The sequence below is a fragment of the Anser anser genome, assembly GCF_964211835.1.
Source record: "Anser anser genome assembly, chromosome: 28".
Classification (NCBI taxonomy): Eukaryota; Metazoa; Chordata; class Aves; order Anseriformes; family Anatidae; genus Anser; species Anser anser.
In genome coordinates this window covers 3,450,409-3,470,543 of record NC_139749.1, presented here as the reverse complement: position 1 = coordinate 3,470,543, position 20,135 = coordinate 3,450,409, and the positions used below count along the sequence as shown (strand labels likewise).

Sequence of the window (20,135 nt, the reverse complement as noted above, 5' to 3'; positions counted from 1 at the left end):
AAAACAAATATGGGCGCGGGGAGGCACTGGGGGCCGAGCCCGGAGGGTGCGCGCCCAACGCACCCAGCGCACCCAGCGCACCCAGCGCACCCACACCACGCCCCGTGCACCCAACGCGCCCACACCCCGCTCGCCGCACCCAGCACCGCCCGGCCTCGCTGCGGGACGGCGGCCTCAGCCTCAGGGACCCCCCCCCCGTGCGGGCGCGCAGCCCCCATGAAGCGCGTCTTCTCCTGCTCCAGCTCGCCCGTGGCGGTGAGTCGCGGGGACCGGGGGTGTCCTGGGGTTGGGGACCCCCCCCTCCAGGTGCCCAGCAGGATGTAGGGGGGCTGGGGGCCCCGCTGCTGGGGTGCCTTGGGAGCGCTGGGGGTGCTCCCGTGGGGCACGGGGAGGGTTGCGGGGGTCCCCTGCCACCAGACGGCCCCCGGTGCATGGAGGGGTCACCCCAGCGCGGGTCCCCGTTGCACCCTAATGCTCGGCCCCAAACCTGGTCCCGATGGCAACAGTCTGGGGGCTGGACCCTAATGCTCGGCACCAAACTGGTCCCAGTGCCGGTCCCGGTGCTGGTCCCGGTGCCCACCCACAGCGGTCGCAGCGCCTGGCACGGCGGCACCCCGACAAACCGGGCGTGCAGGCGCAGGCAGGGACACGCTCAGGCGCCACCGCCCGGCTCCCCGGGTGCCACCGGTCCCTGTGCGGTGTCCCCATGTCCCCGTCCTTTTTTTTTGGGGGGGGGGGGGGGCAGGGAGGCTGCTGCGGAACGAGAAGGGAAACTGAGGCAGGGCCCCGCGCCCCCCCCAAGCGCTGCGGGGCAGAGGCACGCCCCGAAATATGGCTCAGCCTCAAGGTGTTGCGCCAAGGGACGGGGACGTGGGGGCACCCCAAAACCGGGGCCAGGCTGAGCCGAGCCTTTGGGGTCAGAGCACAGCGGGTGCTCGGAGGGGAGGGGGTCCCCCCCCCCCCCACCCGAGCTGCCCGCCCCCCACCCAGGCTCAGCGCTGGAGCAAGCGGGACCAGAAGCTGCTGGAGGCGGTGGAGAGGGGCGACGTGGGCAGGGTGGGCGCCCTCGCCTCCCGCAGAGCCGCCCGGCCCGCCAAGCTCAACGCCGCGGGGCAATCTGCGTACGTACGGCCCCCCGCACGCCTCGGGGACACGGGGGCGGGGGGGGGGCCGGGGGGGGTCAGGGCATGGCTGCTGGGACCCCTGGGTGGCAGCCGCCCCTCGCCCCCTTGCAGCCTCCACCTGGCCGCCGCCAAGGGGCTGACCGAGTGCCTGACGCTGCTGCTGGCCCACGGGGCCCCCGCCGACGCGCAGAACGATGACGGTGAGCGGGGGGCACCACGGGGACCCCCCCCTTGTGCCCCATTTGGGGGGATGTGGCCAGCTCTGCGCTGAGGCCGTGTCCAGTACCCGGCCCTGGTGTCCCCTTGGGGTGACCAGGAGCGCGCGTCTTGCGGGGCCAGGGTGTGGGGTCCCCGGGGTCCCAGGGGTGCGGGGTCCCCGTGTTTGCAGCTGGGGGGGGGCTCTCCAGTGGCCACGTCCTCGGTGTCCCCCCCTCGGTGTCCCCGCGGCCCCCGGTGCCAGCCGCTCTTGCAGGCAGCACCGCGCTGCACCTGGCCACCATCGCCTGCCAGCCCCAGTGCGTCAAGGTCCTGCTGCAGGTACCGGCCCCGCGGCGACGGGGATGGGGACGGGGATGGGGACACGATGGGGACAGGGATGGGGACAGGGATGGGGACAGGGATGGGGTCATGATGGGGACAGGGATGGAGATGGGACGGGGACAGGGATGGGGTCACGATGGGGACAGGGATGGAGACGGGACGGAGACAGGGATGGGGACACGATGGGAACAGGGATGGGTGGGGATGGAGACAGGACAGGGACAGGAGTGGGGATGGGGTCAGGAGCGGGGACGAGGACAGGGATGGAGGTAGAAGGGGATGAGGGGCAGGGATGGGAATGGGGGCGGGGATGGGGACAAGGGAAGGGGTGAGGAAAGGGATGGGGACAGGAATGGGGCTGGAGAGGGAGGTGGGGATGGGGATGGGGATAAACACGAGACTGACAGTGGGATGAGGATGGGGACAGGGACAGGGATGGGAACAAGGACAGGGATGTGCATAGGGACAGGGATGGGGGTGAGAACTGGGATAAGAACGGGGACAAGGATGGGGATGGGACAGAAACGGGGCTGATGATGGGGACAAGAAGAGGGATGAGGATGGGGACAGGGATGGGGGCGCAGGGCAGGACCCCCAGGCCCCTTCCCGTGCCCCCGTCCCCCGCAGTACGGCGCCGACACGCGCCACATGGACGGGCAGCACCGCACCCCCCTGCACTGGGCCGGTGAGTGCCGGGGGGCCCTGGGCTGGGACGGGCGGGGGGCTTCACCCCTCGGCCCCCCCGGGGGAGCTGGCCCCGTGCTGACACTGCCCCCCTGCAGCCTCCTCGGGCTGCGCCTCCAGCGTGCTGCTGCTCTGCGCCCACGGGGCCCCGCTGGACGTCGCCGATGCCGTGAGCGGGGACTGGGGGGTGGCAGGGACCTGGGGGGGTGTCGGGGACCTGGGGGTGGCGGGGGCTGACGGCGGCTCCGTGCCCCCCCAGCACGGCCAGACGCCCCTGATGCTGGCGGCACGGGGGAACCACGCCGCCGTCTGCGCCCAGCTCCTGCAGAGCGGTGCCGACCCCGACCTCACCGACGGGGACAAGAAGTGAGCGGCCCTGGGGACACGGGGAGGGCTCGTGGGGTGTGTGTGTGTGGGGGGGATCTGGGGGCTCTACTCACCCACCCGTGCGTGGGGACCGCGCTGCTTCCTGGGGCACCCCGGAAGCGCCCTGCGCGATGGCAGCCCCGACGGGGTCCTTGGTCTCCGAGGGGCACCGGTGTGGGGAGCGGTCCCTTGGGAGCGGGGTGACGGGGGGAATATAAGATATATAGGGCTGGGGAGGGGGCTGCACCACCTTGTCCCTGTGCCACCGTGCCCTTGTGCCCCCGTGCCACCCCACTGTCCCTGTCCCCATCCCTCAGGACAGCCCTGGTCCTGGCCCGCGAGCACGGTGGCACGGAGGCAGCTGCACAGCTCCTGCGCCACGGGGCCGAGGAGCGCGGGGGCCGCGACGCCCGGCCCGGCCGCAGCCACGCGCACCGAGGTGAGCCCCCCCCCGCTGTGCCCCCACGGCCTCCCTCGGTGGTTTTTTATCAGAAAAAGGGGGAAAAGAGGTCTTTTTTTCTTCTCGTTCTGCCGGCAGAGAACGGATCGGGTGGCGCTGGGGACCCCGAGCCGCAGGTAGGGCAGCACCCCGGTCCCTGGGGACCCACGGTGTGGCTGGGGGCTGCACCCCGCTGCCTCGGCCCGCAGGTCCCCCCGGGCTGTGGCAGCAGCAGCGAGGAGGAGGAGGAGGAGAAAAAGGAGGAAGAGGAGGAAGAGGAGCAGTGGGGTGAGCGTGGCACCCGGCGGGTGACGGTGCTGCAGCAGGAGCGCACCCAGCGCGCCCCTGCCCCCAGCATCCACCAGTGGGTGCAGGACCCGGCACGGCCCCCACCCGGCACCAGCAGCGCGGCCGAGGATGAGGATGATGAGGAAGGCCCCTGCCTCGCCCCGCCGGCCGAGCACGCGCAGGAGCTGGCGAGGAGGAAGGCTGAGGAAGAGGCCGAGCCCGCGGGTGCTGTGCGCAGCAGCCTGGCAGCGCCGGGGCTGGAGCAGGCGCTGAGCCGCGCCGACGGGACCCACGGCAGGGGGCTGGGGGGGCCCCGCGCCCCCCAGGAGGGAGCGGGACGGGGCGCAGAGGCGGAGGGCAGGAGGCCAGGCTTGGAGCAGGAGGTGCAGGAGCTGAAGGAGCACAACGGGAGCCTCCTGGGCGAGCTGGCCCGGCTGGGCCGCGAGCGGGAGAGGCTGCGGGAGGAGCTGCGGGCGCTGCGGGAGCGGGACCCCGGTGCAGGGCCGGCGGTGGAAGCGGGGACCCGGGTGGCCGCCATGGCCCGGGCGCTGGAGGCCAAGCGGGAGGAGGCAACGAGGCTGCGGCGGAGGCTGGCGGGGCAGCGGCGGGAGCTGGAGGCGCTGCGGGACCGCCTGGGCCAGGGGGTGCAGGATGAGGCCGGCGGCCCCCGCACTGACGCCTGCGTCCTGCGGGAGCTGCAGCGGCGGCTGGAGGCGCTGCTGAGGTCCCAGCACGAGGCCCTGCAGCTCGTGGCCGAGATGGAGGCCGAGGAGGCCGTGGGGAGAGGAGGCCGCCCCGGCGAGGACGGGGACGGCGGAGAGGGGCCGCGGGGCGAGGGGACGGGGGGGCTCAGCACCGCGCCAGGCTCCCGGCCGGGGGAACCGGAGGCTGCTGGGGGGGCGCGGGTGCTGCAGGAGAGGCTGGAGGAGGCCAGGGCTGAGGCCAGGCGCTGGGAGGCCGCCGCCGCCGCCGAGCGCAGGGCCAAGGAGGAGGCGGAGGCCAGGGAGGCCGAGCGGGAGCAGGAGGCACGGGAGCTGCGGGAGAAGGTGCAGGGGCTGGAGAGGACCCTGGGGAGGCTCAGCGCCAGGGTGGGCGAGCTCAGCGCCGCCCTCCGGGACAGGGAGGCCAAGGTGAGGCCGGGCTGCTGCCCCCTTCCCGTCACCGTCCCTTCCCCATCGCTGCCCGTCCCCTCCCCGTCCCTGCGCCCATCGCTGCCGCTGGCCCCTTCCCATCGCTGGCCCCGTCACTGGCCCCATCCCACCGCCAGCCCTTTCCCATCACCGCCCCAATCCCATCGCTGGCCCCTTCCCGTCACCGCCCCATCACCATCCCGCTCCCATTGCCATCCCCATCACCGTCCCATCCCCATCCTATTGCTGTCCCTGTCCCAATCCCATCCCATTCCCATCACCATCCCATTGCCATCCCATCCCGGTTCCCATCCCATTGCTGTCCCCATCACTATCCCATTCCCATCCCATCCCATCCTTGTCCCTATCACTATCCCATTCCCACCCCATCCCCTTCCCATCCCTGTCCCCATCACCATCCCGTTACCTTCCCATCCCATTCCCATCCCATCCCCATCCCCGTTCCCGTCCCCATCCCCATCCTGCCCCCATCCCCACCCTATTTCCCCTCTCCCCCTTCCCACCCCACCCTCCCTTGGGGCTGGGACCCCCGGGGGGGCCGAGCCACCCCTGGCACAGGGCATCACAGAGCCGTGTCCCCGTGGCCGTGTCCCCGTGGCCGTGTCCCCGTGGCCGTGCCCCAGACCAAGCAGCTGCTGGCGGAGGCGGAGGCGCTGGCGGCGGCGGTGCTGGCGGCGCGCAGCGACGGCGCCCGGCTGCGGCTGCAGCTCCAGGTGGGGCCGGGTCCCCGCGTGTTCTCCCCCCTCCCCCCGACCCCACGGGGACCCCCCCCCCCCCAAGCCCGTCCCCGTGCCCACCCCGTCCCCGTGCCCCCAGGTCCAGCAGAAAGCCCACCGGGACGTGGTGGCCGTGTACCGGAGCCACCTGCTCAGCGCCGCTCAGGTAGGAGCCCGCGCTCCCGTTTTGGGGGGAATTCCTGCGGGATTGGGGCAGGCAAAAAAAGTTGTTTTTTTTTTTTTTTTTTTCGGGGGGGTGCCCCCGCTACCCCCCCTTGCTGCTGCTCCCGCAGGGCTTCATGGACGAGGCGGTGCACGGGCGGCTGCTGCGCATCCTGCGGGCGGAGGAGCGAGGGCAGGATCCGGCCCGGCATTAAAGCGGAGCTGGCGGCCCCACAGCGCCTCGTCCTTGGGGTCGGGGGCGTGGGGAGGGGATGGGGGTCTATGGGGGGGGGGAGGAGACCCTGTGGGGTCTGACACCGGTGGAGGGCTCAGGGTGGCCATTACGGCCCCGCAGAGTCCCGGTCCCCATAAAAGCCTGGCCCCACAGAGGCCCAGTCCCCAGCGTCCTGACCCCATAGGAACCTGGCCCTACAGCGTCGCAGCCCTACAGGAGCGCGGCCATGCAGGAATCCAGCTCCGTAGAAGCCTGGCCCCGCGGACAACGACCCCAGAGGCTGACTCCACAGCGTCCCAGCCCCACAGACAACTGGCCCCACACAGTCCCAGTCCCACAGAAGCCCAGTCCCTACAGAGTCCTGGTCCCACAGAGGGCCGGTCCTCATAGAAACCTGGTTCCCATAGAAGCCCACCCCACAGAACCCCTCTACGCTGCTCCCCAGCGTCTCATCGCCCAGTCTGTACGTGCAGCCAGGGTTTCCCCGTCCCAGGTGCAGGACCCGGCACTTGCTCTTATTGAACTTCATGCGGTTGGTGATCGCCCAGCTCTCCAACCTATCCAGCTCCCTCTGCAAGGCCTTTCCACCCTCATTCGAGTCCACAACTCCTCCGAGTTTGGTGTCATCAGCAAACTTGCTCAAAATACCTTCTATTCCTACATCCAGATCGTTTATAAAAATATTGAAAAGTACCGGCCCTAAAATGGAGCCTTGAGGGACCCCACTGGTGACCGCCCGCCAGCCTGACGCAGCCCCATTTACCACAACCCTTTGGGCCCTGCCCGTTAGCCAATTGCTCACCCATCGTATGATGTTTTTATTTAGCTGTATGGTGGACATTTTGTCCAGTAGGATCCTATGGGAAACCGTGTCAAAAGCCTTGCTGAAGTCCAAAAAAATCACATCAGCTGGTTTCCCTTGGTCCATCATACGGGTGATCTTATCATAAAAGGAAATCAGGTTCGTTAGGCAGGACCTGCCCTTCACAAACCCATGCTGGCTGGGACCAATGACTGCTTTGTCCCCCAGGTGCGCCTCAATAAGTTCGAGAACCATCTTCTCCATGATTTTACCAGGCACTGACGTGAGACTGACAGGCCTGTAATTGCTAGGGTCTTCTTTCTGACCCTTCTTGTAAACCGGCACAACATTTGCCAGCTTCCAGTCTACCGGGACCTCCCCAAATTCCCAGGATCGTTGAAAAATAATTGAGAGAGGTTCCGCCAGAAACCTGGCCGCATAGAAGCCCACCCCATAGAACCCCTCCCCATAGAAGCTCACCCTTTAGAAGCCCACCCCATAGAAACCCGACCCCACAGAAGCCCCCCCCCAGAAACTCGGCCCCATAGAAGCCCCCCACCCCATAGAAGCCCACTCCATAGAAGCCCACCCCATAGAACCCCTCCCCATAGAAGCCCCCCACCCCATAGAAGCCCAGCCCCATAGAAACCCGACCCCACAGAAGCCCCCCCCAGAAACTCGGCCCCATAGAAGCCCCCCCCCCATAGAACCCCACCCCATAGAACCCCTCCCCATAGAAGCCCCCCACCCCATAGAACCCCACCCCATAGAACCCCTCCCCATAGAAGCCCCCCACCCCATAGACGCCCACCCCATAGACGCCCGGCCCCCCCCAGCCCCACAGAATCCCCCCATTCCCCCCCCCCCCGTTGCGGCAGCGCCGTGCGCGGAGTTTCGCGACGCTCCCTGCCCGCCCCCCCCCCCCCTTTCCTTCCCCCCCCCACCCCCCCCCATCCCCGCCCCGCTGCGGCCGCGGCCGGGCGCGGAATTTGCCCCCGGTCCCTGGGCCCGGCCGCGGCCGCCATGTCCCAAGATGGCGGAGGCGGCGGAGCTGAAGGTGGGGGGGGGGGCGCGGGGCGCCGGGGTCGGGGTCGGGCAGGGGGACGTGTGGGGCCGGGGGGGGGCCGTGGGGGTCCGTGGGGATGGAGACAGGCAGCGGGGGGACGTGTGGGGCTGGGGGGCCGGGGACAGGCAGAGGGGGGACGTGGGGTTGTGGGGCTGAGGGGCTGGGGACAGGCAGGGGGACGTGTGGGGCTGGGGACAGGCAGCGAGGGGTTGGGGGGCTGTGGGGTTAGGGTCAGGCAGTGGGGGGACGCGTGGGGCTGTGGGGCCGAGGAGGGGGGATCAGGCAGCGAGGGGATGTGGGGGGACAGGCGCAGGCAGCGAGGGGTTGGGGGGCTGAAGGGACGGGGACGGGCAGTGGGGGGCTGTAGGGTTGTGGGGCTGAGGTGGTAGGGTCAGGCTGTGGGGGGACATGTGGGGCTGTAGGGGGGTTGTGTGGGGCTGTGGGGATGGGGTCAGGCAGTGGGGGGACGTGTGGGGCTGTGGGGGGACGTGTGGGGCTGTAGGGGGTTGTGTGGGGCTGTGGGGATGGGGTCAGGCAGTGGGGGGACGTGTGGGGCTGTAGGGACGTGTGGGGCTGAGGGGATGTGTGGGGCTGGGGCCAGGCAGTGAGGGGCTGAGGGGTCTGCGGGGCTGGGGTCGGGCGGTGGGGGGGCTCCGGCAGGGTCTGTGGGGCAGCAGAGGGCTCTGTGGGGCTGGCAGCGAGGGGATGGTGGTCGAGCGTAGGGTACGGAGGGGGATCTGTGGGGCTGGGGGGCTCCGAGGAGGCGTGTGGGACCAGGGGGGGGGAGCGAGACAGCGCCGGCAGGCAGCCAGAGGCAGGTGTGGGGCAGCTTGGGGGGGCTTTTTAGGGGTGTGGGGGTGAAGAAGGTGGGCGCAGGACCCCCGGGGAGGTGGGGACGGGGCTGGGGTCCCGTCCCGGAGCAGCAGCGGGAGCCTCGCAGCCCCTCCGCGGAGCGCCCCGGGGGGGCTCGGGCACGCGGCGGCGGAGAGCAGCGAGGCGGTGGCGGTGCGGAGCCCCCCCCCCAACCCCCCGGCCCCATTGCGGGGGGGGATTTCTGTGGGGCAGCGCCGTGGGGCGAGCAGGAGGAGCGGCGTGGCGATGCCACGGGCATGGCGCGGGACCCCCCCCCAGCGCCGGCGGCCGGCCGGGTTCCAGCCCCCGCCACTCTCTTTTTCTCGTTTTTAGGAGTCAGAGCGTGTAACCGCCCTTGCCCACCCGGCTGCGGAATAGGAAATTGCCCCCGGTAACTAATTCCAAAGCTGATTTTTTTTTTTTTATTATTATTATTTTTTTGGTCCTCGCTGGCGTTTCAGACGTTTTCCCGCAGGCCGTGCTGTAGGTCCGAGCTGGTCCCTGCGCCGGGACCGCCGGGGCACCGGGGCACTGGCACCTTTCTGGCAGCAGGAGCGTGGTTCCCCGGAGCAGTGCCTGCCTCTGACCTTTCCAGCAGCACCCTGCCCAAATTTTGGTGCTGTTTCGTGGCCCGGTTTTCCTCCTTCCCCTAAAACCGTGCGTGGCTTCGCCGGCTCGGCGGTAGGCGCCCTGCCGGGCGGCGCAGCGTTAGTGACACCGGCACGGGGTCCGAGCTCCAGCCCCGGCGCTCTGCGGTTTGGGGACGGGGCTGGCAGGCTGGGGGCAGCCCCCCCTACCCGTCCGTGCCCTCAGAGGGGGGGGGCAGGCACCGGTTTTGCTATTCCCGGGCGTTTTTGGGGCTCCCGCTCCACGTCTCGGCTCCTCGGCCACCTCCCCGAGCCCCCCCCTTCGCCCTCCCAGCCCAGCGCTGCTTCGAGCCGTTCCCCATCTGGGTCTCGTTGTGCAAGCGAGCCGAGCCAGCCGAAAACGAGCTCATTTCTCCTTATAAAGCCCGCGCTTGGCCCGGACCCCTTCCTTTCTTCGGAGGCCAAAACGCCGGCGACTGCCCTGCGAGGAGAGGAGCCGGCGGCGGCCGCGGGCTCAGCCCGTGCTGGATGCGGCCCCGGGAGCGCGGGGGGTGCTTTCCCCCCCGCTCTGCCCTCGGAGCAGCGATCCCGGCGGGTGCGGAGAAGAGCCCCGGCGTGGGGGTGACAGGGGCATTTAGTGCCAGCACCGGGGGCGTTTGGTGTTAGCGTCGAGCCGCTGAGCACCGCCGCTGTCCTGCTGCGGCTCCCCGGCGGCGACGGGCCGGTGCCGCAGGACCTCAACGTCCCCCTTCCTCGGCTGCTCCGCTTCGGGGGCGCACGGCGCGTCCTGCAGCCGTGGGGTGCCTCCGGCAGCCCCAAACCCTTCTTTTTTTTCCCCCCACGGTCGGTCGGTGGGTGCCGTGACCTCCCCGTGCAGCTGCCCTGGAGCCTTCCTGGCGGGCCGGCAGCAATTAGTGCCGTAACGACCCCGCGCTGTAACGACCTCGAGTCTGGGAGCTGCGCACCCTCCGCGACCACGATTCCCCGTGGAACTCACGGGGGGACCTCGGTGCTCTTTGGGCTCTGCTCCGGTCGCTTTCCGAATCGGCCCCGCCGCGTGCCGGCGGGGGCAGCCCTCGGTCCCCGTCCCGCGCGTCTCGTATCGGGGCCGAGGCAACCCGTACGGCTCCGGGTGCCCCCGGGGTCCCTTTGCACCGCGGGGAGTCGCCGGAGCCCCGCGGGCAGCAGGAGCTGAGCCCCGCTGGGCATCGGTGGGGCCCAGGCACGCGTCCTGCCGACGTGGTGGGTGCTGGCAGCGTGGTCCCGGTGGGCTCAGCCTCCCTCCGCCGGTCCATGGTGGCCTTCGAGGCTGTGCCGGTGCCGGCGGGCGACAAAACCTCGAGCTCTGAGCGCAGAATTGGCCCTAAAAGCAAGAGTTTGAGGGGAGGCCACCCAACCGACCTCGGGGGACAGCGACGCGGCGCTTGGAGCTCCAAGCCCGGAGCAAAGCGCCCCAAAACCCACCCACCCCCCCCCGAATATTTCCACCTCCGCTGCCTCCCGGCTGGTCCGGCCGCGGCTCGGGGCCGGCGCGGCGGTGACGGCGCCCGTTTGCGTCTCTTGCAGCACATGGTCCTGAGCTTTAGGGTGTCGGAGCTCCAAGTGCTCCTGGGCTTCGCCGGGAGGAACAAGAGCGGGAGGAAGCACGAGCTGCTGGCCAAGGCACTGCAGCTGCTCCGCTCCGGCTGCAGCCCCGCCGTGCAGATGAAGATCAAGGAGCTGTACCGCCGCAGGTTCCCCAGGAAAGCCCTGGCCCCCTCCGACCTCCCCGTGCTCCACGTCCCCCCGGGGCAGCTCCCCGCCGCCGCCGCCGCCGCGCTGCCTCCGAGCGCCGCCTGCCCCCTGCCCTACGAGCGCGGCGCGGCGCCGCTGCCGGCGGCCCTGCTGCCCCCGCTGCCCGCGCTGGGACCCAAGCGCGAGGCGGACGCCCCGCACCTGGCGCCGCCGGCCCACCCGGTGCACCCCGACGTGACCATGAGGAGGCTGCCCTTCTACGACGTCTACGACGAGCTGATCAAGCCCACCACGCTCGGTACGTGCCGCCGGCGGCCCCCCCGGGGGTGGAGGAGTTGGTGACACGGCCGGGGGAGCTTTGGGAGCGTGTCCTCCCCCCCCCCAAAGCCCTTTCGCGGTGGTGCCCGCGGTGCAGGGCGGCTCCACGTGGGTTTGTGCCCTCCCGATGCCCCCCCGGGGGGGGGTTTGGTCGGAGGGGGGGCAGGGTGCTGGGTCCGAACGGGCAGGACTCGGTCGATATCGGCCCAAAAAGACGAGGCGTGGTGTCCCCGGGGGGGTTCTGGCGCAGGCCCGTGGGCTCCGCGAGCTTCGTGGTGCCCGTGGCGCTGAGCGCCTTCGTTCCCCCCCCCTCCCCGCAGCGTCCACGAGCAGCCAGCGCTTCGAGGAGGCGCACTTCACCTTCGCGCTCACCCCGCAGCAGGTCCAGCAGATCCTCTCCTCACGGTGAGCGGTGTGGGGAACCCGGGGGGGGTCCCGGGGCGAGGGGGGGGAGCAGGTCCTGCGTCCTGCCCACCCCTCGGCTCCGGCACCGGGGGGCCGGGGCGGGTGCTGGGCTGGTGGGAGGCGCGGTGCTGGCTCTGGCAGCCCGTGGAGAGGGATTAATGGGAAAATGGGGTGAAAAAATGGTCCGGGGGGTAAAAAAAAAAAATGGTCCGGGGGTAAAAAAATGGTCCTGGGGTAAAAAAATGGTCCTGGGGTCAGCGCCCGGCACCGGTGAGGTGTCGGACTGCTGAGGCTGCGGCCACCGCCGGCGGGCTGAGCGCCTTCCTTCTCGCAGAGACCTCCTGCCGGGTGCCAAATGTGATTACACCGTCCAGGTGCAATTAAGGTAAGGCCCTAATTAAGCCCGCATCCTCCTGATGAGCGCCCCCCCCCCCCAGCCCGCTCCCCGAGCTGGTGCTCGCTTGTGCAGCGCTGCGGGGCCCAGGGGGCACGGCACGGCGCGGCGGTCACCCCGGGCACCAAACCCGGGGGTGCTGAGCCCCAAACCCGGGGGTGCTGAGCCCCACGAGGCCAAGGGCGCCTGTCCTCGTCCCTCCCCCTGCCCCGTGCCCCCGCACGTGCTCGTTTTTGAATAATTTCGGTGCAGCAGGGCCGGGTCTCGCTCCGAGCTTCGCGCCCTCGTGCACGGCGCCCTCCGCTCCCCTCTCCATTTTTTTGACCCGTTGCAAAAGGCAGCGCAAGAGGCCAGAAAAAAGCTTAAAACGTGAGCGTTTTTCACTGTCCGACCCAGACGCTGCTCTTAAAGATGCGAGGAGAGCAAGCAGGGAAATAAAAAAGGGAAAAGTAGAAAAAATGAGCGGGGCCGGGGAGGCTCGCGCCCGACGCTCACCCCCTGGCAGAGCTCCCCCTTCCCCAAATGCCTTCCCCTCCCCAAAACGCCTCCCCTCCCCGAAATGCCGTCCCAAAATGCCTCCCCCTCCCCAAAATGCCTCCCCAAAACACGTCCCCCTTCCCCGAGATGCCTCCCCCTTCCCCAAAATTCCCCTCTCTTCCTCCCCCCTGCCCCGCAGGTTCTGCCTGTGCGAGACCAGCTGTCCCCAGGAGGATTACTTCCCTCCCAATTTGTTCGTCAAGGTCAACGGCAAGCTCTGCCCCCTGCCCGTGAGTAAATCTGGGATCCCGTGGGCCGAGCCCTGCCCGTTCCTCACCGTGATGCCCGGGGGGGGGGTCGGAGGCTGTCGGGGCACGAGGCCGCGGTTGTGGCGGCGCTCACGGACCCAACTTGGGGGACCCGGGGAGGATTTGGGGTTAAGAGGCTCCGGGATGCATTGCGAAGCATCCAGGGGTGTGCCGTGCCATGGGGACGCGGGGCTGGGGGGTTCTCCTACAGGGCCTGACCCCCCCAGGGGGGGATTTCCCTCGCTGTAGGAAACCTTTCCTTCCCGGCAGGGCTACCTCCCGCCCACGAAGAACGGCGCCGAGCCGAAGCGCCCGAGCCGCCCCGTCAACATCACGCCCCTGGCGCGGCTCTCGGCCACCGTCCCCAACACGATCGTCGTCAACTGGTCCGCGGAGTTCGGCCGGGTGGGTGAGCAGCGCCTGGGGAGGGCGATGAAATGAACCCGGATAAAATTAAATAACGACAACCCCCCCCCTTTCCCGCCCCCCCCAGGCAGCGGCAGCAGCAGCGCTGCCTCCGCGCCGCACGCCGCGGACGTTCCCCGCAGGGTGCTGGTGCCGGGGGTGGGGGGGGCGGGACGTGGGGCTGTATTTAGGGGCACGGCCCCCGGGGCTGAGCCGCGGCGCCTCTCCCGCAGCACTACTCGCTGTCGGTGTACCTGGTGAAGCAGCTGACGTCGGTGACCCTGCTGCAGAAGCTGCGCGCCAAGGGCATCCGCAACCCCGACCACTCGCGAGCCCTGAGTAAGTGCCTGGAGGGGGGGCGTGGGGCGGGTGGGGGTCCCGGTGCCCGTGGGGCAGAGCGGGGGCGGCTCCCGGTGCCCGTGGGGAAGAGCACGTGGGGGTTCCCGGTGCCCGCGGGGCAGGGCAGATCAGTGCAAGCACGCAGGGGCTCCCAGTGCCCGTCCCTTCCCAGCCCGCCTGCCCCTTAAGCCCCCTTTTCCTGAGCGTGGAGGCTGCGAGGACCACGGGTTCCTTTCATCCTCGAGCAAGGCTCTGAGCCCAGCTGCCCCTCGGAGCGCCGCCCGGCCCCGGTTTTATTTCGGGCACGTTTTCGGCCCCTGCGAGGGCTGTGGGAGCGGTGCCGGGGTACGCGCAGCCCCTCTGGGCACCGTTTGCTCCGTCCGAACCTTTCCTTCCGCGCTGCCCCTCTGCGGGCAGCCTGCAAAATCCTGCCTGTAAGGGCAGGGGCTGCCAGAATCCGTGGGGCAGGGGCTGCCAGAATCCGTGGGGCAGGGGCTGCCAGAACCCGTGGGGCAGGGGCTGCCAGAATCCGTGGGGCAGGGGCCGTCTCCGTGCCGCGGCCGTTAACAGCTGTTAACCCTGCAGTTTGGGTACCGAGGGTCACGGTGCGAGTTCAAATCATGTCTCTGCGTACACGTGTGGGTAAAAGAAGGCAGGCGCTGACAGCAGAGCTCTTTTTTCCCCCCCCCTCTCCTTTCAGTCAAGGAAAAGCTGACGGCCGACCCCGACAGCGAGATAGCCACGACCAGCTTGCGCGTCTCCCTCATGTGCCCGGTACGTCCCGGCGTGTCCCCCCCCTCTATGAGGCCACGGTTCGTGCTGGTGCGGCCCCCCTCCAGTGGGAAAGGCAGCCCCGAGCCCCCCGTGGCAGCGGAGCCGTCCCTCCGTACCCTAAAATTGCCAGAATTGGCCCAAACTGCCGGGCTAACCCCACCGCCCACCGCCCGCCCCTTGTCGTTCACCTTGCCCCCTACGTTTGTTGGAGGGGGAAGCGAGCCCGGGGGGGGGAAATGGCCAAAACCCCCCAGGAAAGCTCCGTTTCCCCTGCTTGTTAACCCTCCCCTGATATTTAATTGAACCTCTCGGTGGCCGTGCAGGGGGCAGGAGGGGAGCAGGACCCTTGGGGCCGTGAGGAGGGGTCGCAGGCGGCCAAGCTCACTCATTTCCCCTCCTGCCCCCCCCCCAGCTGGGCAAGATGAGGCTGGTGGTGCCCTGCCGAGCCACCACCTGCACCCACCTGCAGTGCTTCGACGCGGCGCTGTACCTCCAGATGAACGAGAAGAAGCCCACCTGGACCTGCCCCGTGTGCGACAAGAAGGCCCCGTACGACAACCTGATCATCGACGGGTGAGCCGGGGGGGGGTCACAGCTCCTGCTCCGGCCGCTCCCCCGCTGCTCGCGTACGTGGGCTGCAGCCCCGAGTGACCGAAAACCCGATTTCCGTCCCCTGAACTGCTCTCGTGCCAACGTGGAGAGGTTTTCCCCGGAGAACAAGGAGCCTTTGTCCGAATCTTGGCCTCCTTGCCGCGGTCCCTGCAGGGGCAGCGTCGGGGGGAGCTGCTCGGGCAGGGCCCTGCCGTGTGCCGGGAGCCGCGGGCTGGGTTTCGGGGCTGTGATTATTTGTCTTACCTCTTCGACCACCAGCTCAGGGTCGTCCCAGCCCCGTGTGTCCCCGTTTTTACGCCTGGGTCCTGGTGGCGTCTGCCCTCCCCAGCTCACCCTCTCCCCCCCCCCACACACAGGTTGTTCATGGAAATCCTGAACTCCTGCACAGACTGCGACGAGATCCAGTTCATGGAGGACGGCTCCTGGTGCCCCATGAGGCCCAGGAAGGAGAGCCAGGAGGTGTGCCAGCCGGCTGCCTTCAGTGGGATCGAGGGTACGGGCGCTGCGGTCACCGAGCCCTTCTCGGACACCTCGTTTTTTTTGCCAAAGCCGCTGTTACAGAGAGCCTTCGGGGACCTCAGCTCCCCCCCTGGGGTGACAAAAATGCTGCTAGGAGCGGGGACCTGGCCCCGGGAGCGAGGGTGCCGCTCCTCTGGGCCCCGCCGCCGGCCTGGTGCTGGCTCTGCAAGCCCTGGGACGGGGCCGCGGTGCTTGTTGTGGGGGGCAGCGCCCCGCCGGCCTCCGCTTCTGAGCCTCAGCCCTTTGCCTCCGCAGCCGCCTCCGTGTACACGGTGAGCCCCGAGGGCAAGAACCCCGCGGAAGGCAGGAGGAAGGTGGAGGTCATCGATCTCACCCTGGACAGCTCGTCTGACGAGGAGGAGCCGCCCGCCAAGAAGCAGCGCCCGGCCTCCGGCGGGGCTCTGCCCGCGGCGCCCGGCCCCAAGGGGTAAGGCAGCGCCGGGAGCCCCCCAACCCTGCCCCACTGGGACCCCCCTGCCCCACCAGGTGCCCCCCGTGTGCCTGGTGCTGAGCCCCCGGTGCCCTGAGCCCTGCTCGTCCCTCCCGTGCCCCCCAGGGGTAGAGGCAGGGGTCGTCCTCCACAGCGCCGCCGAGGCCGGGTTTTTATTTCCCTGCGAAGCGCCCGGGGAGCTCTGCCCTCAGCCTCCTCCTTTCGGGGGCTCCTCACCCCTTCTCTCTCTCTCGCAGGGTGCTCAGCGTCGACCCCCGGCCGTCCTCCGTGCTCCGCAGCCCCCCCGCGGCCGCGCTCGGCAGCGACTACCTCCCCGGCCTCCCCGGCCACGAGTACCGCACGTCCTACCCGGCGCTGGCGGAGCTGCAAGGTAACGGGGCCCAGGGGCTGCTCCTGCATGTGCATGGCCGTCCTGGGGGCCGCACGGCCATACTGGTGGCCACACGTCCATACTGGTGGCCACAGGGCCGTCCTGGTGGCCACACAGCCGTACTGGGGGCTGCTCGGCCATCCTGGTGGCCACATGGCTGTACTGGTGGCCGCACGGCCGTCCTGGTGGCCACACAGCAACCCTGGGGGCCACACGGCTGTATTGGTGGCCGTACCAGTTTACCAGGTTGCCGAGCTGCCAGGTACCGGGGTCGTAGGAGCAGAGCTGGTGCTGGTTCCTGGGGCTGGGAGCAGCCCGAACCCGCCTGCTGCTGTCCCTGCGTTGGCACCGTTGGGCTCCCCCTCCTGCCAGAGGTTTATTCACCACCAGGAGATTTATTTTCCCCCCTTTTGTTTCTCTAGGTCTGGATTTGTTTTCCTTCCTTCAAAGTGAAAATCAGGTACGTTTTTTTTGGTTCCTTTTTCCTTTTTTTCCTTTTTTTTCTTTCCTCCTTGCCTGGTTTCTCCTGACGCGGGCTTTCCTCCCGCTCGGCAGCACTACAGCCCCTCCGTCATCACCTCCCTGGACGAGCAGGACGCCCTCAGCCACTTCTTCCAGTACCGAGGCGCCTCCGGCCACTTCATCAACATGAGTCCCCTGGGCCCCGTCATGGGGACGCCGCACGGCGCCGGCAGCCCGGCCGCCGGCCGCATCAGCAGCATCGTCTCCGCCGGCGCGCTGCGCGAGAGCCACGGGCACGGCGGCACCGTGGGCGGCAGCGCCGCGCTCCCGGGCTGCCGGCCGGACATCATCTCCCTGGACTGACCCGCGCCGTGGCTGCCGTTCCTCTGCCGGGGCCGGGAGGCGAGGGCAGGCTTCCAGGAGCTGCCTTGGGGGCTGGACGGACCCCACTGCGTGCCCCCGCCGAGCCGCGGCTCCTCCCCAGTGCCCCCAGGGCTCGTGCCGGGGGCTGCCCGCGTGCCCGGGCCACGGCCGTAGCTGTGCGCACACTCCTTAGCACGCCGGGGGCCGGGGAGCGCCCCTGGCCGGAGGTTAGCCGCCCCCCCTGCCTTTAAGGAGGTGTTTTAGGGCCGGTTATATCCCGTAGGGCCCTGCTCCGCGGAGCTGGGGGTGACGGCTCGCCTGCCCTCGCCCTGCTGGCCGCGAGCGCTGCAGCGGGTCCTGCCCTGCCCCGGCTGCGCCTCCGGCCCCGCTCCCCCCCCCCGGGTCCTGGGAGCAAAGCGAGCTCCTGTGGGGTGCAAGGAGGAGGAAGCAGGGGGAGAAGCTCACCCCTGAGACGTGGCAGCCGTGGGGCTGAGCCGCCGAGGGTTTGGCGAAGGAACGGCCCCGGGGGGGGGCACGGGCAGGGTGGGGGCGCTGCGCCCCGGCCAGAATCGGGCTCTGCTCGCAGGACCAGAGGCGCACGAGGGACTTGGTCTGGTCCTGACCCGTGCCAGGGCCTTCGCCTGCATCGCTCCCGGCGGATGCTCGTCTGTCCTGGCGCTCGTCTGTCCGTCCTCACGGGGAGCAGCGGTGGGGAAGGCGTCACCGCCCCGTGGCGCTCCTCCTGCCCAAGCCCTGGCTGGAAATCCCTCGGTTTTAATGAAAAAAAGGCAACGAGGGCAGGGAGCAGACCCTGGGGGGGCCACGCTGGAGGAGGCTGTGCCCCCCCCCGGGACCAGCCACAGCCCCTGGCTGCGGTTTCAGCCCCAGGTTTGTGTTCTGCAGATTTTTTGGGGGGCGGTCGGGGAGCCCCACAGAGCCCCACGGGCAGGAGGGCGGCAGCGCAGCGCCCCGACCACGCCGCCGCCCCCAGGCTCAGCGCTGCCCGGTGTAATTCCGCCGTATTTTTTTCAAAACTGTAGATTTGTTTCCCCCTCCTTTTCAACATTTCCAGCACAGACCTGTACAGAGAGCAGACGATCTATATTTTCAGTTGCAGCTTTTGTACATAGGAAACTCCAAAGACTTCCCTCGTGGCGCGCCTAGGCGAGGACTGAAGGAAGGCTGCGCTGACCCCGGCGGGGCTCGTGCGCGCGGCGCCCATTGCACAGATTATTTATGTATTTAAACTTATTTAGTTTGTAACCCTCACGGCGACGTCCCCGCCGCCTTCTGCGTGTCCTGGCTGAACTGGGGCTTGCTCAGCCCCGCCAGCTCCTCGTGGCCCTGCTCCGGTCCCGATTTCTGGAGCAAGAGGCCCGGGGACGTGGTGCGAGGCCAGGCTGGGAGGGGGGGGGGACAGGCAGCACAAGTAGCAATTTTTTTCTTTTTTTTAGCACTTTTTTTAACTGCTCCTTGGCTGAGTTTTAAGGCAGAGCACCACCCGTGCCCGTTGTGTTGGGCCGGAGGGAGCAGCGCACAGTATTCTGCTTGGAAGGTTTCTTACTTCTTGTATCGTCCCCGCGGTGACTATGCCAATGCAATAAAATCAATAAACCACGGCACCGAGCTGGGGGGGGGGGGGGGGGGGGGGCAAAAATCTCCCAAAATCCCATTTTGGGGGGTGGGGGGGGATTTGTGTGCAGCCAGCATCACCCCGGTGCTGCCCCGAGGGTCCCTCTCCAGCTGAGGGGGCGAGGGCAGGAGCTGCCCCCTGCCCCTACCCCACATCCCGGGGGGGCAGCATCGTGGGGGCACGTCCCCCGTTGGGCCCCGAGCCGTGTCCCCTCTGCCCTCCCCCCCCCCCCCAGGTCACCCCCCATCCTCCCCTCTCCCTCCCCACACCAGGATGGGTGCCCACCACCCACGGCCCCGGCGCAGCAGAGCGCAGCCCCTGGGTGCAATCCCTTTATTCCCGGCCCCGCGGCGCTGCCTCAGGGCCCTGCTGGCCCCCGCTCCCCCCCCCGGGCCTCCAACCAGAGCCCAAGGGCGAACTTGGTGCCGGTGCTGACGCGCTCCACGTCCTCCCCCTCGGCCGGCGCCGTGTTCAGCAGCGTGGCCGTGGGGAGCTGCGTGGCGCGGGGCGAGCCCCCGCTCACCTCCGTGATGCTGGGGGGGGGACACAACGGTCACGGGAGCTGCTCCTGTGTCGTGTCCCCCCCCCCCATGGCTCCCTTCTCCCCCAGCCTCACCTGACGGAGGCCGGCAGCGTGCCGGGGACGCTTCCCGAGCTCCCCGCGCCGTCCTCGGTGGCTGCGATGGCCTCCAGGACGCGCGGCTCCAGCCAGGCGTAGGCGCTCACCTCGCTCTCGCTGGGGCTGAGCCTGGCCTGAAAGCCAAAGCAGCGCTCGGAGTGGGGGGGGGGGGGGCAAGGAAAAAAAGGGAAAAAAAAAAAGAAGAAGAAAAGGAAGAAAAGGAAAAAAAAAGGAAGAAAGGAAAGGAAGAAAGGAAAGGAAGAAGAAAGGAAAGGAAGAAGAAAGGAAAGGAAGAAGAAAGGAAAGGAAGAAAGAAAGGAAAGGAAGAAAGAAAGGAAAGGAAGAAAGAAAGGAAAGGAAGAAAGAAAGGAAAGGAAGAAAGGAAAGGAAAGGAAAGGAAAGGAAAGGAAAGGAAAGGAAAGGAAAGGAAAGGAAAGGAAAGGAAAGGAAAGGAAAGGAAAGGAAAGGAAAGGAAAGGAAAGGAAAGGAAAGGAAAGGAAAGGAAAGGAAAGGAAAGGAGGAAAGGAAAGGAGGAAAGGAAAGGAAAGGAAAGGAAGAAAGGAAAGGAAGAAGGAAGGAAAGAAGAAAGGAGAAGGAAGAAAGGAGAAGGAAGAAAGGAGAAGGAAGAAAGGAGAAGGAAGAAAGGAGAAGGAAGAAAGGAGAAGGAAGAGAAGGAAGAGCAGGAAGAGAAGGAAGAGAAGGGAAAAAAAGGGGAAAAAGGGGAAAAAAGGGGGAAAAAGGGGGAAAAAAGGGGGAAAAAGGGGGGAAAAGGGGGGAAAAAAAGAGGGGAAAAAAGAGGGGAAAAAAAGGGGGGAAAACCCCAGGGGACTAAAAGGGGGCTCACCTCCAGCTCCTCGTGGGGCTCCTCGGAGCACAGCAGCAGGTAGGCGACGACGTGGTGGCGCTGCGGGGGCCCCCGGCTCAGCATGGGGGGGTACAC

General features: G+C 68.4%; 4 protein-coding genes across 8 annotated transcripts in view; 2 read left to right on the top strand and 2 right to left on the bottom strand.

Moving 5' to 3' along the window:
- Positions 1-9: 9 nt before the first annotated feature.
- ANKRD35 (ankyrin repeat domain 35) lies at positions 10-7,005 on the top strand (the record flags this gene model as incomplete). 3 transcript variants are annotated; one of them, XM_083813219.1, is made up of 13 exons in its annotated part: positions 46-255; positions 991-1,121; positions 1,236-1,324; positions 1,597-1,661; positions 2,292-2,349; positions 2,447-2,517; positions 2,608-2,714; positions 3,032-3,153; positions 3,253-3,290; positions 3,363-4,571; positions 5,216-5,305; positions 5,409-5,474; positions 5,602-5,701. In XM_083813219.1, 13 exons carry the CDS (start codon positions 217-219, stop codon positions 5,683-5,685), a joined length of 2,169 nt encoding a protein of 722 aa, XP_083669345.1. In that variant the 3' UTR covers positions 5,686-5,701. The 3 variants fall into 3 exon arrangements, with proteins under 3 accessions (XP_083669344.1, XP_083669345.1, XP_083669343.1); XM_083813218.1 differs by lacking the exon at positions 5,602-5,701 and adding an exon at positions 5,906-7,005 and having other exon boundaries at positions 10-255; positions 3,253-4,571; XM_083813217.1 differs by having other exon boundaries at positions 3,253-4,571.
- Positions 5,539-20,135, bottom strand: part of POLR3C (RNA polymerase III subunit C) — a 20,181-nt gene continuing 5,584 nt past the window's right edge. Inside the window, exon 16 of the transcript XR_014575717.1 lies at positions 5,539-5,573. The gene's annotated coding sequence lies outside the window, so the exon portion shown is untranslated. The remainder of the gene's footprint in view (positions 5,574-20,135) is intronic.
- PIAS3 (protein inhibitor of activated STAT 3) lies at positions 7,461-18,590 on the top strand. Of its 3 annotated transcripts, XM_083813223.1 has the most exons (15): positions 7,477-7,564; positions 8,759-8,816; positions 10,579-11,044; positions 11,385-11,469; positions 11,804-11,854; positions 12,540-12,630; positions 12,919-13,053; positions 13,287-13,392; positions 14,093-14,166; positions 14,579-14,739; positions 15,135-15,271; positions 15,553-15,724; positions 15,985-16,118; positions 16,541-16,578; positions 16,674-18,562. In XM_083813223.1, exons 3-15 carry the CDS (start codon positions 10,582-10,584, stop codon positions 16,941-16,943), a joined length of 1,917 nt encoding a protein of 638 aa, XP_083669349.1. In that variant the 5' UTR covers positions 7,477-7,564; positions 8,759-8,816; positions 10,579-10,581; the 3' UTR covers positions 16,944-18,562. The 3 variants fall into 3 exon arrangements, with proteins under 3 accessions (XP_083669348.1, XP_083669349.1, XP_083669350.1); XM_083813222.1 differs by lacking the exon at positions 8,759-8,816 and having other exon boundaries at positions 7,461-7,564; positions 16,674-18,590; XM_083813224.1 differs by lacking the exon at positions 7,477-7,564 and having other exon boundaries at positions 8,385-8,816.
- On the bottom strand, positions 18,030-20,129 carry NUDT17 (nudix hydrolase 17). The gene is made up of 3 exons (XM_083813231.1): positions 20,040-20,129; positions 19,193-19,329; positions 18,030-19,109 (listed from the first exon to the last, which is right to left on the bottom strand). Exons 1-3 carry the CDS (start codon positions 20,121-20,123, stop codon positions 18,935-18,937), a joined length of 396 nt encoding a protein of 131 aa, XP_083669357.1. The 5' UTR covers positions 20,124-20,129; the 3' UTR covers positions 18,030-18,934.

What these genes read in the sequence shown, in the direction of transcription:
- NUDT17 (XM_083813231.1), bottom strand. Translation starts at nt 20,123, where the DNA reads ATGCTGAGCCGGGGGCCCCCGCAGCGCCACCACGTCGTCGCCTACCTG. An exon ending in AGCCCCACGAGGAGCTGGAG is followed by an intron (nt 19,330 to 20,039) that starts GTGAGCCCCCTT and finishes TTTGGCTTTCAG; the next exon opens with GCCAGGCTCAGCCCCAGCGA. An exon ending in ACGCTGCCGGCCTCCGTCAG is followed by an intron (nt 19,110 to 19,192) that starts GTGAGGCTGGGG and finishes TCCCCCCCCCAG; the next exon opens with CATCACGGAGGTGAGCGGGG.
- PIAS3 (XM_083813222.1), top strand. Translation starts at nt 7,541, where the DNA reads ATGGCGGAGGCGGCGGAGCTGAAG. An exon ending in TGCCTTCAGTGGGATCGAGG is followed by an intron (nt 15,272 to 15,552) that starts GTACGGGCGCTG and finishes TTGCCTCCGCAG; the next exon opens with CCGCCTCCGTGTACACGGTG. An exon ending in GCGGCGCCCGGCCCCAAGGG is followed by an intron (nt 15,725 to 15,984) that starts GTAAGGCAGCGC and finishes TCTCTCTCGCAG; the next exon opens with GGTGCTCAGCGTCGACCCCC.